This window comes from Octopus sinensis, unplaced genomic scaffold (genome assembly GCF_006345805.1).
Source record: "Octopus sinensis unplaced genomic scaffold, ASM634580v1 Contig11718, whole genome shotgun sequence".
NCBI lineage: Eukaryota > Metazoa > Mollusca > Cephalopoda > Octopoda > Octopodidae > Octopus > Octopus sinensis.
This window is the reverse complement of record NW_021832432.1, coordinates 481,408-499,157: the sequence shown is the minus strand read 5'-3', so window position 1 is coordinate 499,157 and position 17,750 is coordinate 481,408. Positions and strand designations below refer to the sequence as shown.

Here is a 17,750-nt window from a genome sequence, read left to right as displayed (position 1 = left end):
TTACAATTAGTAATCTCAATCTGGAAAGCGACAAGGGTGCTAGGGCCTGTAAAAAAGTAGGAGGTAGTCAGACTGGTAGGGACTTGTATAGAAGCGTCAAACAGTCTTTTCAATATGTTAACTCAGAGGAGTTCAAATCTTAAAAGGGTCAATAAAATAAGTACCAGTCATTTTTTAACCCTTTTGTTACCATATTTCTGTTGAGATGTTCTGTGTTTCTTTCAATTACTTTAAATATAACAAAGAATTTAGTAAAATAACTTAGTTATCATTCAGCTAATGTTAGGAGCATTAATTGTGACCAAAGTTTGGTGGAAGATTTTAATTCAAAACTTTTGAAAACAAGACATTTGTACTACAGAGCCAGAGGCGGTTTCAGCCAGGTTGGTATCGAAAAGGTTAAAAATCTTTTAGACAGGAGGGAAAACAATGCTCATGACCTCTGTGACTGCTAGGAAGAGAGGAAGATATCTTTGGAGACGCAGCTCAAATACTTGTAATAGAGTGGACTCTGCTAAAAAGTGGTGGCACTAAACTGGATCACAGGCTAAGTCTGCTACCCCTATCCATGAGGTACTTCAACAAATTGTACCCCTTTTCAGTAAATTTTTAGTCTTGTATGAATAAGCATAGCCATGGGGTTAATAAGTTGATTTTGGATTTGGAAATTCCTTATGCAATGTAGTAACATGATTTCAAATTTGATATTCCACAGTACAGTATCTTCCACCCATAGCCTTTGATCAACCAAAATTTGGTAGATGGGAACTACAAAAGCCTGATCAGTAAATTTAATGTGTCAGTGGTTTTAACACCCCAACCTGGTTCTTGGATGTCTTTAGTAATGTCCATTCTGTTGCAAATATTTGAGTAAGGTCTCTGGGTCTAACAATAATTTTCTCCCTTCAGTGCCAGGGGACTAGAAAAGGCCAAGCATGCCAGAGCCCATAAAATGTGGGAGTGGGGAGTCAGAATGTACGTTAGTCTTAGGTCTGTACAAACCTGGTAGGGACCTGTAAATATCTGTTAGGCCTCACTCTCAAAGAAAAAAAAAACATAGTAAAAGAAGAAAAAGTCTTCACAGGCTCTTTGAATTTTGAGAAGAGTCTCTTACTTTTCTCAAAATTCAAGGAATTTAAAAGTAGTCTTGTTCCACCTCGGAAACCCTGGCGAGTGCTACCTTTTCTCCTCTGACAGAGCCAATTTTAAAAAAGACAGAGATTCATTTCTTCCTACTTTCTCTCTCTCTCTCCATTCCTATAATCCACAAGAAATTGAATTTGCTGCAGTGTAACTTTATCTATATATATATAACTGTAGTTGTGTGAGTGTCTGTCTCCTACGATTTAGATTCCTAACTCCTCCCACATTTTGCGGTGCAGTTTAACCAAATTCGGGTATCTTATAGTCGTGATTCATATCGAGCCCGTCTGAGTATTAGCGCGCGTCTACGATGAGTCTACGATTTTAAAAATAATTTAACATCATTTTTTTATTCCATTTTAATGCATAATTTTTCGTGTGTCGATAGTGGCGGAGTTGGCGTCCATGGTCACACCTGCACCTGTTTGCTTCTCCCCTTCTTCCCTCCCTCGTGAAGCTGTGGGGAAGGGAGTGTAAGGAAATCAACGTCGTAAAGCGTTGTCAAGGAGACCAGCGTTCTTTTAGAACAACGACTTCATGGCTTGAAGACACCAAAACAGAAATGGCTAAGAAAGCCCGAATTGGCATCTATAAGGGAAGTAACTCTCTAAAAATGCTTATATAGTTATTTCCCTTACAAACCCGAGCAACGCCGGGCGATACTGCTAGTTAAATATAAAGTTTATATACAGTTTGAAACACGATAAACGTATCAATTTTAGGCGGAGGCAAAGAATACGCAAAACACCCGTTTTCGGCGTAACCCTGACCCTAAACGTCGAAAACGGATGGTATGCGTATTCTTTACCTTCGCCTTAATTTGGTAATTCACACATTTGGCGGTTAAGCTTTGATTAGTAAACACAAGATGTGAGAAAGGTAAATGAAATTTTTATATTCATAACAATACAGATGAAGCATTTCCAAACATTCACGTCAGAGCCATCGTTACACAGCATGCGATAAATATGTTGACGATAAAGAAATATCCCCAGAAAATTAATCTGTTACATAAATATGCGTCATATTTATGGGGAGGGGCGGAGAAATGATTGCATAATGTGTTTACTTCTCTCAATGATTTTAACGAGCAATATACAAAGTGAAATATTTATAATCAGAGGACGAAATCAAGTCGCATCTCCCACTTGAGTGTAAACTAACAAAAATACAAATTTACATCCGAGCAGGAGTTCTACAGCTTTTCTTATTCGTCGAATATTAAACAAACTTGATTAGAACAAAGGTTAATACCACTGTTGGACGGTGACTAAAATTATATTTCCCGAGATAAATTTATTCCGTTCACATTGCTATCACTTTTCGAGACGATAGATGTGTTTCGATCGTACTATATTTGTGATATCCGCTCGGTATGATTAAGCATTTAACAACCTTGGTTAGCAACACAGAAATAAAGCAGTAATTACGTGTCTAATCAAAAAGATAACGAGCTATATTTGACGATGGCAAACGGATTTCAAGGTGGAAGTAAGGGATAATAACTCTCAATACGGTAAATATTATTTTGAAGGGGGTTTTTGCAAATACCGGTACAGAATAGTGAAAGTGATATATTTTCAATAATGAAAATATTAGTAGAGTGATACTTTTTCAATTCCTATATTAATTTGTAGAGGTATTTGCACAACATCGATGCGCTGCTGAATCATAACTGATAACACACTTGCCAGTCATAGATATAAACATCACGCCTACAGGACACTCCTCACAAGTCATTGAACTTTCATCTGACTGCGGCTGTTGTTGCTTCTCTGCCAAACTTACAAAATGACGTCCACTGGTCCAGAAAATTACCTGCCTTACTATGCCGAAGGAAACGTAGTCAAAGGATTTGGTCGGGGCAGCAAACAACTAGGTTTTCCCACAGGTAAATAAGGATTTCTCATTTACTTGATGTATATTCAGCCATCTATCAAGGTGAACCCCTTAAGCGTCCTATCTTTCTCTTACCTCATGCATTTTCCAGTGTTTTAAAATGATTATTTATTTTTGATGATATATAAAAGTCACACCTTCCCATTTCCCATTTCCCATTCTATAAATATTCCAGTTTTCTTTCGAAGAAACAATATTATCTTAGTTTGATTACATAAGGTTTTGCATGCGGTCATTTTCTGTGATCACTCCCCCTTAACACTGAATTTTTTTTTTTAATTGTCTAAGGCCTGATATATATAATTAGGTATTATTTATTGGTTGTTACCATCTTCGGAGATGATAAATAAACAACAGCACTATTCTAGAGTTTTCCTTTTTGTTATAAAAGCTAACCTTGAGTCCGGTATGAGGGATTTAAAATAAAAATTTAAAAAATCGCAATGGGTAGCGGCAAGTGCTCCTCTTATCAAAGTCGGCGGTTTCGTGTCGAATCCTAGTTAGAGCCTAAATTAAGACGACCAGTTTGCTCTTGAAAAGAAGGACGAACAACTTCATTTAATCGTTTCTCTTTCCTATAAATGCCGGATTATAAACCTTAGATATTACTCGCCATTCAAACATTTCTGTAACTCCCTGCCCTCCACGCAGATTGCATATTCCTTGCAGAAATGTTCAACAGCTGTTTGTCTTAATTTACTTTGTTGTTCAGTCACAGATCAACCCCGATCGAGTAGACACCTATCATCAAAGCAATCAAACCGTGACCATCCCATTTTTAAAGAAGTACCTAGGGCTATAATATCTGATGTGATATTTCTCTTTAAGACTGAGGGATGTGAGTTGAGGGACATTTAGCTCCTATGTATAGCAGATCGAACGCCCACCTAAAGGTTCCCACGCTGCCGCGTTTTTTTTTTCTTTCTTTCTTTAATAAGCTATAGATATATTAGGCACATTGATTTGGTCGGCAAAGAGTTATTTTATCTCGTATGCTTAATTTAGACTTCAGATAAAGGTCAGATAAATATTTTACACCCCAAACTATCATAAAAAAACACAATACAATAAATCTCTAATGATATAAAATCAATATGTATAATGACAGAAGGGAATCAATAAGTTGTTTAAAGAAAATACTCGAATATATTTTGTGTTGTATTTAAATTCACAAAAATTATAGTTTTGTGTGTGTGTGTGTGTGGTATATATAGATATATATCAAAACCTCATCCAGCATGACTTGAAATTGACTACCTCTGAGAATAAAAACCTTTGTTTACATTAGTTACGGAAAACGATCTATTTGTCAACAGATTTTCTGGAAACTATTCAGTTTTGTGTTAGCGTGTATATGTGTATATTCTCGTATATTCCATTTGCCATATATATGTATACACTCACACATATTTGCGGGAAAGAACTCGTAAACTAAATATCCATTCAATTAAAAATATAAAAAAAGAGAAAGAAAAATTGGCTTCTTTTTAGCTTTTATTCTTTTAAATGTGGGTATTTTTACCTCTCCTCTAACTCTTATTATGCTCTTTAAAAAAAAAAAATTGATTTACAGATTTTCGTTTAGACCATCAGACATTTAGAATCTTGTTTTAGTTTTGTTTCAAACTTTGGTCTATAACCATAAATTAAAAAAAAAAGCAATAAGCGATCACCGATACTTCTCTCCTCTTCCACTTCTTTTTTAATACAGTTATACTTTGAAGAACATAAAGAATTACTTGATGTTGGTGGGGTATAAATATATTTATTCGTATTTGCAGTGTTTAAATATATGTTGCCTATTACATTTCCATCCGGTTTAAATTGAAACAAAAGCATTTTAAACTTTCAGGAAGTAAATGGTACCAATACTTTCATTATAGAAGACATTATTTTATTTACTTCGAAACCTAATGCCCTTTACATATGAATCCCATAAATTGACCGGTCGTTTCTTATTTAAATCACGCTGACTGCAACTTATATCAAAACCCCACGATGAACTATCCTTTCGTTATGAGCACATGGTTTGATATATAACAGTAGTGGAACCTTGATGGGCAAGTTTAAAGTGTAACAATCATGCTTAGGGTTTCACGTGAACATATTGTATTCGCGCTTGTGTGGTGGGGCGTCGAAAACCTCCGTCTCACTGTATTGATTCAATTTTCGAAGGTATATATCTATCTTCCACTGATAAACTTGATAAAATATATTTATTGGTGGTCTTATAATGGTACTTGAGGGAAGTTCTTGCTGGGCCGTTTTGCCTGTAAAGAAATAATTAGAAGAATAAAGAGTACTTATGTTGTTGAAATTGAGTAGGTTGTAAAATTTGATGAATCATCTTTCGTCGAGCGAAATATCTTGTTGGACGTGGTCCTAACTTTCAAGTGATTTACCTGTGACCGCTCTGACGGAATTTTTGTTTTGCACTTGACTGTCAACAATAAACCGCCGACGCATTTATTAATCATAACATGTTACATGGAATTCTGCAGAGGCGAAATATGAGGTGACATTGACAACAAAAACTCTACTAAATTCTTGGTAGAGTTTATTCGGCAATTTCCATTTCAAGATCATCTCATCAGGCAACAAATACAAGATATGCGGTTGCTAGACGTAGCTCGCACAAGGCCAAATAGAAGTGGGAAAGCGATGAAATCGAGAAGGTTAAGGAGTAACGTCTTCTTAGGGCACACAGTGAATATGCGCCGAGATATGTGGACGCTGAAATCTCAAGAGAATAAGGGCAGTATGGGAGGCATTTAACTCAATAAAGGATGTGCTCAAAAGAAAACTAAATAATACCATATGTGCCAGATTCTTCAATAACACCGTCCTACCTGTGCTCTTATACGTGAGACGTGGGCTACTACGAAGATGATAGAACATCGATTGGTTACAACGCAAAGGGCCAGGGAAAGGCCCATAGTACAATTTCATATAAATGATATTTAACATATCAGTTATGAGGAAACAAAGTTGTATCAACGGGAGGACACACTTTTGTTGGTATCCCCGTTTTTGTATATTTAAAGATAATTGTATCCTAGTTAAAGATCAAAATTTAGATTTATATTCACTTGTTTTCTATTAACAGAGAAATATAATTTTACATTGTATCTTAAACCAGAAAAACAAATTACGATTTTGCAAGTCATTTATTTTAAATTAAGAAAAGTATCGACCCAGTATTGGTGCTGCAACTCGCTGTTAGTTCTTTTGGCATTAGCCCGTTATGAATGTACCAATTTTCATAACTCTTTATGGAGAAGAGAGGGAAATGTTTGATCCAAACTTAAATATCAAGGGTCAAATCAAATCATGTGAATTTGATATTACTATTCTTTCAGTGAGATATACTGATGATAACAAGTATTCACCAGATCCATTGTGAAAATCATTCCACACAGAAAAGGGTTAGAGGAAAGAGAGAGGGGTGTACTTTTGTCCAGTTAATCTTAACAGTTGACAGATATCACTAGCATTGCTAGAGTTGGGGCAGTCCACCACAAGGGGCACCACTTTTGGGTCTGCTATAGGCAATATGTATCTTTTGTGGGAGTGGAAAACTGAAGGAAGGGCCACAGTGTGGCTATGCTAGTGACAGATATATCTACTGCTGCTATGATGAATGGAAAATTTACTTTACAACCATAAATGGAAATAGTTTGTTAGAAATTAGGGGTACTTTAAGGTCCAAGAGGCTGAGGTTGTGAAGGTGACCACAAGATGTCGTAAATCTCCACACACTGTGAGCTGAAAAGTAAGAGGAAAGTTGTTCCTCTGTGAACTCCTCCACCCATTTCTAACACTGCTTAACCCTTTCGTTACCATATTTATTTTGAGATGCTCTGTGTTTCTTTCAATTACTTTAACTATAACAAAGAATTTAGTAAAATAACTTGGTTATCATTCAGCTAGTGTTAGGAACATAAATTGGGTTAGGAACATAAATAAGGTTTGGTTGATGATTTTAATGCAAAACTTATGAAAATAAAACATTTGTACTACAGAGCCAGAGGCGGTTTCAGCCGGGTTGGTAACGAAAGGGTTAAAACCTGTGTATTTTAAGTGTAATCCCTCTTTAATTTCATCGTCATTTTATACATATTTATTCAGAGATTGAGATGGATAAAACTCAAATCTACACTTGAATCTTCTGGTGTAAACCAATTATCTCACCTCTCATTTCATTGTAATTAAGTGAACGTGCCAAATCTCCTGAAAGATAACAATTCTATCTATGCATGGCAATGAATTAATATTTGTAAATTTGTTGTTATTGTTGTTGTTGTTTCAGTCATCCAGGGAATTTCATGGAGTCGTTTGATTTGCTAGGAATAACAACTGAAATTCCCTTAAGTACATCCCAATGTGCTAATATATTACTTAATGCTCCTGATTTTAAATCATTTAACATTGTTTCATGTTGCTTATGGCATTACAAAATTAAATAAAAATCTACAGGTTTTAATTGTTTTTTTCTCCCCAAAAAACTTTAAAACTTTAAAAATTATGTACATATGAAAAAGATGTGTGCTCCAAGATGATGAATACTGGAATGTTGGCGTTAATTTTGTGGCTGTGTGGTAAGTAGCTTGCTTACCAACCACATGGTTCCGGGTTCAGTCCCACTGCGTGGCACCTTGGGCATGCCTTCTACTATAGCCTCGGGCCGACCAAAGCCTTGTGAGTGAATTTGGTAGACGGAAACTGAAAGAAGCCCGTCATATATATGTATATATATATATGTGTGTGTTTGTCCCCACCAACATCGCTTGGCAACTGATGGTGGTGTGTTTACGTCCCCTTAACTTAGCGGTTCGGCAAAGAGACCGATAGAATAAGTACTAGGCTTCCAAAAAATAAGTCCTGGGGTCAATTTGCTTGACTAAAGGTGGTGCTCCAGCATGGCTGCAGTCAAATGACTGAAACAAGTAAAAGAGTAAAGAGAGAGAGAGTAAACAGAGTTTAAAAGTCTGTTAGTATTTGAAAGAGTGAAGTCATGTGGCTTAGTGGTTAGGGTATTCGGCTCATAATCACAAGGTTGTGAGTTCAATTCCCAGTGATGCATTGTGTCCTTGAGCTAGACATTTTATTTCACATTGCTCCAGTTCACTCAGCTGGCAAAAATGAGTAGTACCTGTATTTCAAAGGGCCAGCCTTGTCACACTTTGTGTCATGCTGAATCATTCTGATAATTATGCTAAAGGTACATGTGTCTGTGGAGTACTCAGCCACTTGCATGTTAATTTCACAAGCAGGCTATTCCGTTGATTGGATCAACTGGAATCCTTGTCATTGTAACCAATGGAATGCCAGTATTTGAAACCATTGGACCATTGCTTCTCTTGGAAAATACATGTACATCACAACTTTTGAGTTTCACTTCTACATATTTCAAACTTTATGAAATACTTGTTACTTAATCAGCATGCCACAAATTCTAAATGAATTTATGTGGTAACAAATAACAACTTTCTTTTACATAAATTGTTGTAGAAAAGAAATTCTTATTGAATCTAAAAAAAAAAAAAATTGGGTGGCCATAGCATGAATACTTTTGATCATAAGTTTTTTCAGTCTGAACTAACCTAGATCTAAACACCAAGGTTGTTGTAGCTCCTCGGGTCAGCCCTGACTGAACAAATTTATTAATAATTGTTTTCATTTGTGGGGAGACATTTAGGATAATGGTGGCTGATTTGAGAACTGTATTATTGCATGACCCCACTCAATTTTGGATATTAGAGTTATTTCCCCCTTGAACTTGATAAAATTTATCATTACCGCTTATAATTTTTTGCTTCTCCATGGTTGACCGCTAACTCCAAAAGTTACTTTATTCTCTCTCTGTTGAGTTTTTTGTGTTCTTTTCTGTTGAAGAGCGTAGGCTCAAAACGTAACAGACTCTCACCTTCCCAAGCTTCAAACTAATACACCTGTCTTCATCTTTTGTTTTTCTGTAAATTTCAACTATATATATATATATATATGTGCCTATTTGATTACATATGAAAATGAATTTATAGACAAATTGAACTTTAACTAACAGAGAGAAAAAGTATAAGTAGCAGCAGGCTTTATGATAAAACGTATTGTAATGACAGAAAGTTAATAAGTCAATTAATACTAGACAAAATAATTACTGATTTAATATTTATTGTTACAGCAAACCATGATGAAGAAGTAGTTAGTAAATTACCATGTAGCATGGACAATGGTGTCTACTATGGTTGGGCAAATGTTGATAAAGGACCAGTTTACAAAATGGTCCTTAGTATCGGATGGAACCCCTATTATAAAAATGAAAAGAAATCTATGGTAAGTCAGTTTTTTTTTGTTTTTTTTTTTCCAAGACTTTCATTAAGTATATTGTTTCATTGATTGCCGTCATTGGACTCTGACTATGTTGGGTTTTAGCCAGTTGTATCTGTTTTTATTTTAGTCTGGCACTTATTTTATTAATATGTTTGTCAAATGACGGGGCTATCTTTTGATGTAAAGGGATATAATGCACTGCTTTGGGTGCACATACATTAATCTCTACCTATCCACCTATCTCCCTGTCTGTCTGTTTGTCTTTCTGTCTTTTTATTTGTTTGGCTTATTTGTTTGTCTCCCTATCTATTTATCTATCTGTCTGTCTGGCTGTGGGGTTAAAAAGCTTGCTTCGCAACCACATGGTTTTGGGTTCAGTTCCAATGTATGACACCTTGGGCAAGTGTCTTCTATTATAGCCAGGTCAGAAGCCCATCCTCTCCGTGTGTGTCACCCCATCCCACATGTAAACACACACAGCTTGACAGTCAGTCCTGGTTTGTTTACATCCCTGTAACTTAGCAGCTCAGCAAGAAAAAAATGACATAATAAGTATAGAACTTAAAAATAAGTACTACTGAGTTCAATTTATTCAACTAAATCCTTTGAGGTGGTGCTCCAGCATGGCAACAGTGTAACGAATGAAGCAAGTACATAATATCTATGTATGTATGTGTGTGTGTGTGTGTGTGTATGCATGCTTGTATGTGTAATAATAGACTTGTAGACGTTTTCCATCCATCAGTTTCAAATCACAAGGCACTGATCAACCTGACAATATTGGAGAATAAATTTGTTCAGATGCAACACAGTGAGATTGAACCCAGAACCAAGTGGTTACTAAGTGAACTATTAAACCTCTCAGATGTGCCTCTGTTGCCTACTTGTTGAAATTCCATTGTATTAACATCTTTTTTGTTTTTGTTTTGTAACTTCTAGTCACAAGTTTTACCCCATTGTATGTTCTCTTTTCAGCACTGTCTGTTATGTGTGTGCCAACTTTTTGTTTTCTATTCATCTGCAACATAGAGTAAACAAATGAATACAGTTATGTAAACTGACTGCTATTGTTGCTGAGCTGGCAGAATTGTTAGCATGCTGACTGAAATGCTTAGTAGTATTTTGCTCCAATCTGAGTTCAAATTCCATCGAGGTCAACTTTGCCTTTCATCTTTTCAAGGTCAATAAAATAAGTACCACTTGAACACTGAGGTTGTTGTAATCTACTCATCCTTACCTCCCCCAAAATGGCTGCCCTAGTGGAAAAATTTGAAATTGTTGTTGTTGTTGTTAGTCAGTAGCACCATGTGGTGAAGTCTTTAACCCTTTAGCATTCAAACAGGTCGTATCCAGCCAAAATATTTAATCTGTTTTATATTGGAACTGACCAGATCTGGCCTCTCACCTCAATCCTACATTCTGAATTCAAATTCTGCCTTTCTCCCTTTCTGGGTCAATAAATTAAGTACCAGCGAAACACTGGTGTTGATGTAATCAACTTGTCCCCTTCCCACAAATTTCTGGCCTTGTGCCTTTAGTAGAAAGAATTATTATTCAGTAGTGAAGGTGCATGGGTCAGTGGTTAGAGCATCGAGCTTATGATCGTGAGGTTGTGAGTTCGATTCCCAGACTGGGCTGTGTGTTGTGTTCTTGAGCAAGACACTTTATTTCACATTGCTCCAGTTAACTCAGCTGTAGAAATAAGTTGCGATGTCACTGCCAAGCTGTATTGGCCTTTGCCTTTCCCTTGTATAACATCAGTGGTGTGGAGAAGGAAGGCAGATGTTAAATGATCGTGATGATGATGTCTCAAGTAGTTTTTTTTTTTTTTTCTGACTGCTAAGTAGACTAGGTCATTGGGGGTTGAGTGAGAGAGACACAATGGAGCAGTGATGACAGGATGTGTCAAATAGCTGTCCACTTTGACAGAGGAGCCACTTCACTTTGCTTGGCTCTGCTTGGTTGGTGGCCTCTATTGAAGTGATTATATTTAGTTAAAGAAAAAAAAAAAAAGGTGGGGTATAATTGGAGGAAGAGATCATCAATGTCACCAAGTTTAGAAGATTTATAACAACATTTTGCATTAATTTCAGTAACAGAAAGGGGCTTGTATATGGTCATTATATTTGCTAGAAGTAGCAGTGGAATTTTGCCTATTATCTTAAACCTTTTGTTACTTTATTTCTTTTAAAGTACATCGCCTTTGTTCCAATTAATTTTGAAAAAATTTTGAAAGGCGGCAAGCTGGCAGAAATGTTAGCATGCCAGGTGAAATGCCTAATGGTATTTCGTCTGCCTTTACATTCTGAGTTCAAATTCCACCGAGGTCGACTTTGCCTTTCATCCTTTCAGGGTCGATAAATTAAGTATCAGTTGTGTACTAGGGTCGATCTGATCGACTGGCCCCCTCCCCAAAAATTTCGGGCCTTGTGCCTAGAGTAGAAAAAAAAATTTTTTTTGAAAAAATGAAGAATTTAATAAAATAACTTTGCTGTTATTGAAATGATATTTAAAAAATAAACCAACATGATATCGTAATGGACAATTTTAATTTAGATCACTTTAAACATGGTGGAGGCACATAGCTTAGTGGTTAGGGTGTTAGACTCGTGATCATAAGTTTGTGGTTTCAATTCCTGGACTGAGCAACAAATTGTGCTCTTGAGCAAAACATCATTTCACATTGCTCCAGTCCACTCAGCTGGCAAAAATGAGTAATCCTTCAACACACCAGTGTCCCATCCAAATAGGGAATATATATGCCATGAAACTGGAAAACCGGCCCTTGAGTATGACTCAGGAAGGTCAGGTTACTTTACTTTTACCTACTTCAAACATGAAGTTTTTGTCATAGAGCAAGGGACAATCTCAAGGCAGGTTGGTATGAAAAATGATTAAAAAGAAAAGGGCCTTTTACAAAAAAAAAATCAATTTTTTTTTGCTCAATTGTTATTGCATCCCTCAACATTATCACAAAAGAAATAGAAAGCAAAAGATCCTATAACATTTAAAGGGTACTCGGACAAATTCCTTTAAGACATACAGGACAAACCACTAACATTTTAGCCAACATCGCTTGACAACCGATGCTGGTGTGTCTATGTCCCCGTAACTTAGTAGTTCAGCAAAAGAGACCGATAGAATAAGTACTAGGCTTACAAAGAATAAGTCCTGGAGTCGATTTGCTCAACGAAAGGTGGTGCTCCAGCATGGCCACAGTCAAATGACTGAAACAAGTAAAAGAGAGTAAATAGTAAAGAGAGTTTAACCTACACATGTCAATGAATGAAAAACAAAATAGGAATTTCAAAAGAAGTTTCTATAAAACTAGTTTTTAAATATCACAACTAAAATATTTTTTTTTATTATTACTTTTTTTGCTTTTTCCACCACTTTGATTTGTTCAATTTTACTTTCTTGTAGGAAACTCATATATTGCACACCTTCAAAGAAGATTTCTATGGTAATTTATTAAAAGTTATTATAATAGGCTATCTTCGACCAATGGCAGATTTTAATGGTCTCGGTAAGTAGTGGCAGATTGGTGCCTTCTCTCTTTCTTATTTTATATTTTATCAACAGCTATTAAAAGAAGAATTGTTTTATCTAAAGACAAAACTCAAGATTTGAAGCAGAAACGTCGATAAATAATTGTTAAAAATACATGTGGAGGTACAGTGTCCTGTTTGGTGAGGAGTCTTGTAATCTCTGTCAGTTATATGCCATGGTAACCAGGTTAAACTTTGGTCTTATGTGCCCTAGGGCTCATGACGTGGAGGCGCAATGGCCCAGTGGTTAGGGCAGCGGACTCGCGGTCGTAGGATCGCGGTTTCGATTCCCAGACCGGGCGTTGTGAGTATTTATTGAGCGAAAACACCTAAAAGCACCACGAGGCTCCGGCAGGGATGGTGGTGATCCCTGCTGTACTCTTTCACCACAACTTTCTCTCACTCTTACTGTATTTCAAAAGGCCGGCCTTGTCACTCTCTGTGTCACACTGAATATCCCCGAGAACTACGTTAAGGGTACATGTGTCTGTGGAGTGCTCAGCCACTTACACGTTAATTTCACGAGCAGGCTGTTCCGTTGATCGGATCAACCGGAACCCTCGTCATCGTAACCGACGGAGTGCTTCCATAAGGGCTCATGACAGATCTAACCTAGTTCCACTTGTCTTTATAGCATATTGGCAAATGGTTGCTCATGAGTACAAGCATGGCTGTGTTGTTAACGTGTTTGTTTCACAGCTATGTGGTTTCTGGTACAATTCTAATGTACATTAGATAAATGTTTTTTGCTATAGTTTTAAACCAACCATTGCCTTTTGAGTGAAATTCAATTGAGAGAAAATATGTGGAAACCCTTCAGATGGACTGTTGCTGCTTTTCTATGGTATTTTTACTATGTTACTCTGTTTAATAGTACTACTTGGCCTTTGGGTTCCTTAATCATTCAGGCTAAGTGCTCAATCTGAGAATAATTTTGTCCCTTCTTCCCTGAAAGGGCCTGAAAAATGCCATGGGCGTTGCTTTTTCTCTTTCCTGAATATGCTATAATATTTTTTGTTTTTAAATGTGTGTGTCTTTCCAATAAAATTTGTTTTATGTTACATTCAGATGAACTAATTAAAGCTATAGAAAATGATATTGAAAAAGCGTCAACACTTTTGGAAATGCCGAACTGTTTATCTTATAAAGATGACAACTTCTTTGGAGCTGACGAGCAAAGTTGATTATCAATGAGCAACAAGGATGGAACATTCTTTATACATCTACTTCATTGTGATGATTGTTAAATATTAATATAATATAAGCATTATATTTTAAATTATATTGTTGATTCTGTTGAAAATACCATGTTAATTCCATAACATTCCCTTCTGCAAATTTTTATGAAATCTAAATGAAAAGAAAAAAAAAGAACGGTTACATACATGCAAACATACATGTGTATATAAGTCATCTATTGATGGTGTCATATTAAATGACACACAGATGTAAATAATTTATTTGTTGACTGTAAATTTTACAGAAATATACAAACATAGAAAATTCATTTATTGATAGTGCAACACAGACATATAATTTTCATCTTTTGATGGAAGTCTATAGACATATCTACTATTTGTGTAAAATTTACAGGCACAGATATAAATATTTCATCTGTTGATGGTATAATATTTACTGATGCACATCAGATAAGTCATCTGTTTATGGTATTTAGAATATGACTGCTGAACAGATTTTTCAATGAGCTTCAAGGAAGGTTTTGTCACAAGTCTTTGCTATATTATCTGATGTGTTCTGTTGTGCATCCTTTGTGGTTAATGCCATCAAATGGGTCCAATGTCATTGAATGATTTCTCTTATGAACAAATGACCAAATCTTCTTTGGAAGCAAATGCAGAGTTTAAAAGATTAAGTAATGTAAAAAGAATGGCATTCATATTTTTCTTGTTTCTTAATATGAGGTCACTAACAATGCAAGTGAAATCATGCAGAATGATTGAATCCAGATGATTTTACAATCTGATTTCACTTCCTGATTGGAGCCATAGCATTTTCATTAATTCATTTACACCGTTTTCTCTTTTCTTTCTTTTTTTTTTTTTTGTGTAAGATATATCATGAACACCTCACAATCTCAGTAGTCACTCTGCTCCACATCTTTTTGCTTTATGCAAATGTAAGCAGGTGATATTGTGTAATGTTAAATGAAATATAATGGGTGTTTAAATATTTCTATATTTCCTAGCTGTTTCATTAACCAGCTTAAATTACATTATCATCAGAAGTCACTGACCAAAACCAATTACTGGTTAATCTTATTATAAGACAGTGTTTGGTTAATTACTCTATCATAAAATGCTAGTCAACATTATTAGCTCATTAAGGAATCATAACACACTAAACCCAACACTATATGCAGCTAATTAACCTATCATTATAAGATACTGACCAACATTATTTCATACAAGCATTTTCCAAAACATTAATTTCACCTCTTTAAAAAAAAAAAGAAGCAAAATGCAATTTTTAAGCAGTATATGAGTACCGTTAGTAGTCATGTATATAATATCCATGTGTTTGGGCCAGGATTGAATTTGTGATTTTTTTTTTTTTATTACAAAAAGGTCTTTACATTTTTGTGGTATAAGTTGATCAGGTTACTGGGACCCCCCCCCCCCCCAAAAAAAAAAAGAAACAAATAATGCAGTTAACAGTCCTGAAAACTTATCTTTCACTGCTTGTAACTAATCTAAAAAAAAAAACAGGTATAAATTCAATAACTTTATTTTTGCTCAACATCAGCCTCATTGCAATGTTAAATAAATGATAATGATAATAGTGTCAAAGTTCAGTCAGTTACATTGGCTGACATACATGAAATATTTTGATGGAACCAAAACGCTCACCCACCTGTATGATTCACAGTGAATTTAAAAACCATTTTTCTTTTTACCAACCAAATTTAAACATTCATCATTTTAATTCTAAACACACACAATATGGTTTTAGTATGGTTTTTGCATTTGTTAATAACAATGGGTTTATATGAATTATCGCTAAATTTAACAAAGATATCTAATACAAGCATGGAACTCTCATATCCAGTACTCAGAGTTTCTTTGCGCCAGCAATGATTTTTGTGGTGCTACCCACCGCAAAAAAAAAAAAAAAAAAAAAAAAACTTGACACTGACCCAACCCGTTTAACTGTCCAATAACTCTGGTAGATTTAATTACGAGAGCTAGGTCAAAAAATCATTATATATGTCTGAAGATTGTGCATACTTAAGATTGAAACTAAAATTAGTTTTAATTTCTACTTTTAATTTTTTGTAATAATTCATTCTATATTTTAAATTTTAACCAACCACAATCTTCATGCATGTATAATCATTTTTTTTTCTTACCAAAATCTCGTAATTAAGCCTAACAAAGTTGTTCCCTTTGAACAGTTAAATGTTTCAGTGATATTTTATGAGTTACACTGGTGAAGCTTTTTCCTTCACTAGTTAATGAATGGTGTCTGAAGATCAGATCATATATCAGTTGCTGCTGGGAAATTCCAAGTACTGGATTTGATACTTGTATTTTATATCAAACATAGTCCTCTCTGTCATTTATATTTATTACACATGTGATTTATTTGTGTGTGTATCTCTTTTTCTGTTAATATTTTTTCATCATTGTCGTGCACAAGTCATGTATTTTTGATATGCACTAAGTTTTCTCTACTTTATAAAAACATCAACTTGTAGATACAACAGCTATATGTAGGCTAAGCAAACTACATTAGCTATCACATCTACACACATACACATACTAAAAAATTCATACCCCAAGTTTCAGCATGTTAAGGTTTCATATTTATTTTTGTTCTTTAATGGACTTGAGGCTGTGATCTCAGACTAAGGTTCTCATTCTCTCATTCCTGTTTTAAACAGTATCATTACATGCACAGAAACTTTCAGAGAATAAATTGCTCATAGATGTTATCTGCATGGGAAAAAATAAGTGTTAGTGTTGACATATTTAATGCAGGAAGCATCAAATGGTTTACTAGAAGTAAATGGTGAGGGGAAAATTAATATTTGATATTGGCTGTTGAACAGTGAAGTCTATGCTTTGCTGAAGATGGTCCCATAAAACCAAAACATATCTGGAGTTATCTCCCATACTTATCTAAAAAAAAGAATCTAAATAATATTAGTCAATGAGTGAATTTTTTTTCTCCATCTCATACTGCATTTTTTCCTGTTAGCTTTTTGATACTCCTTACAATAACATTAACTTCACTATTAATCCTATAACAAAGTCAAAGGAAGTAAAATTGACTCTGCTCTAGGTTTTGTAGTTACTGTTTTAATTTCCTTAAGGATGTTATTCTACTGAGAGATAATTCCATCGGTGAGACTAAGTCTGTCGAGTGCCAAAAACTAAGTAAAATGTGAGCAAAAAAGTTTTGCAGGAAATGATTAACTGAGATTATTCGATAGCTTTTTTTTTGTTCGTTATTTTTTTTTTTTTTCTTGGTCTCGGTGTCAATTCTAAACTTTTGGAAAGAATCTGTGGTTATAGTATAATTCTGCAAGGGGTTGTTGTGATGGATGATGGGGAAACGACTTATTTTCTAAGCAACTTTTGCAATTTGAAACTGCAAATTCGTAAATCTCTAGTAAAGAAATGTATTATATTGCAATCAATAACTGAATCATGATGCTTTATAAAGTATTGAACTTATTTCTTATAATATTGTTTATAATGTTATGTTATTATTTCATAATTTGCATAAAACTCTTCATTGACTCAATTATAAATTTGTCAAATTTATTTCTTTATTTTCAACAACACTTTAAGAATTTTTTTTTGCTGT

At 35.0% G+C, this 17,750-nt stretch overlaps 1 protein-coding gene across 2 annotated transcripts; it reads left to right on the top strand.

Annotated features, from left to right (window-relative positions):
* Positions 1–2,187: 2,187 nt before the first annotated feature.
* Positions 2,188–16,631, top strand: LOC115229084 (riboflavin kinase-like). 2 transcript variants are annotated; one of them, XM_029799508.2, is made up of 5 exons: positions 2,188–2,659; positions 2,781–3,034; positions 9,224–9,375; positions 12,796–12,898; positions 13,989–16,631. In XM_029799508.2, the coding sequence occupies exons 2-5, from the start codon at positions 2,935–2,937 to the stop codon at positions 14,102–14,104; spliced, it is 471 nt and encodes a 156-aa protein (XP_029655368.1). In that variant the 5' UTR covers positions 2,188–2,659; positions 2,781–2,934; the 3' UTR covers positions 14,105–16,631. The 2 variants fall into 2 exon arrangements, with proteins under 2 accessions (XP_029655368.1, XP_036354989.1); XM_036499096.1 differs by having other exon boundaries at positions 2,188–3,034.
* Positions 16,632–17,750: the final 1,119 nt, after the last annotated feature.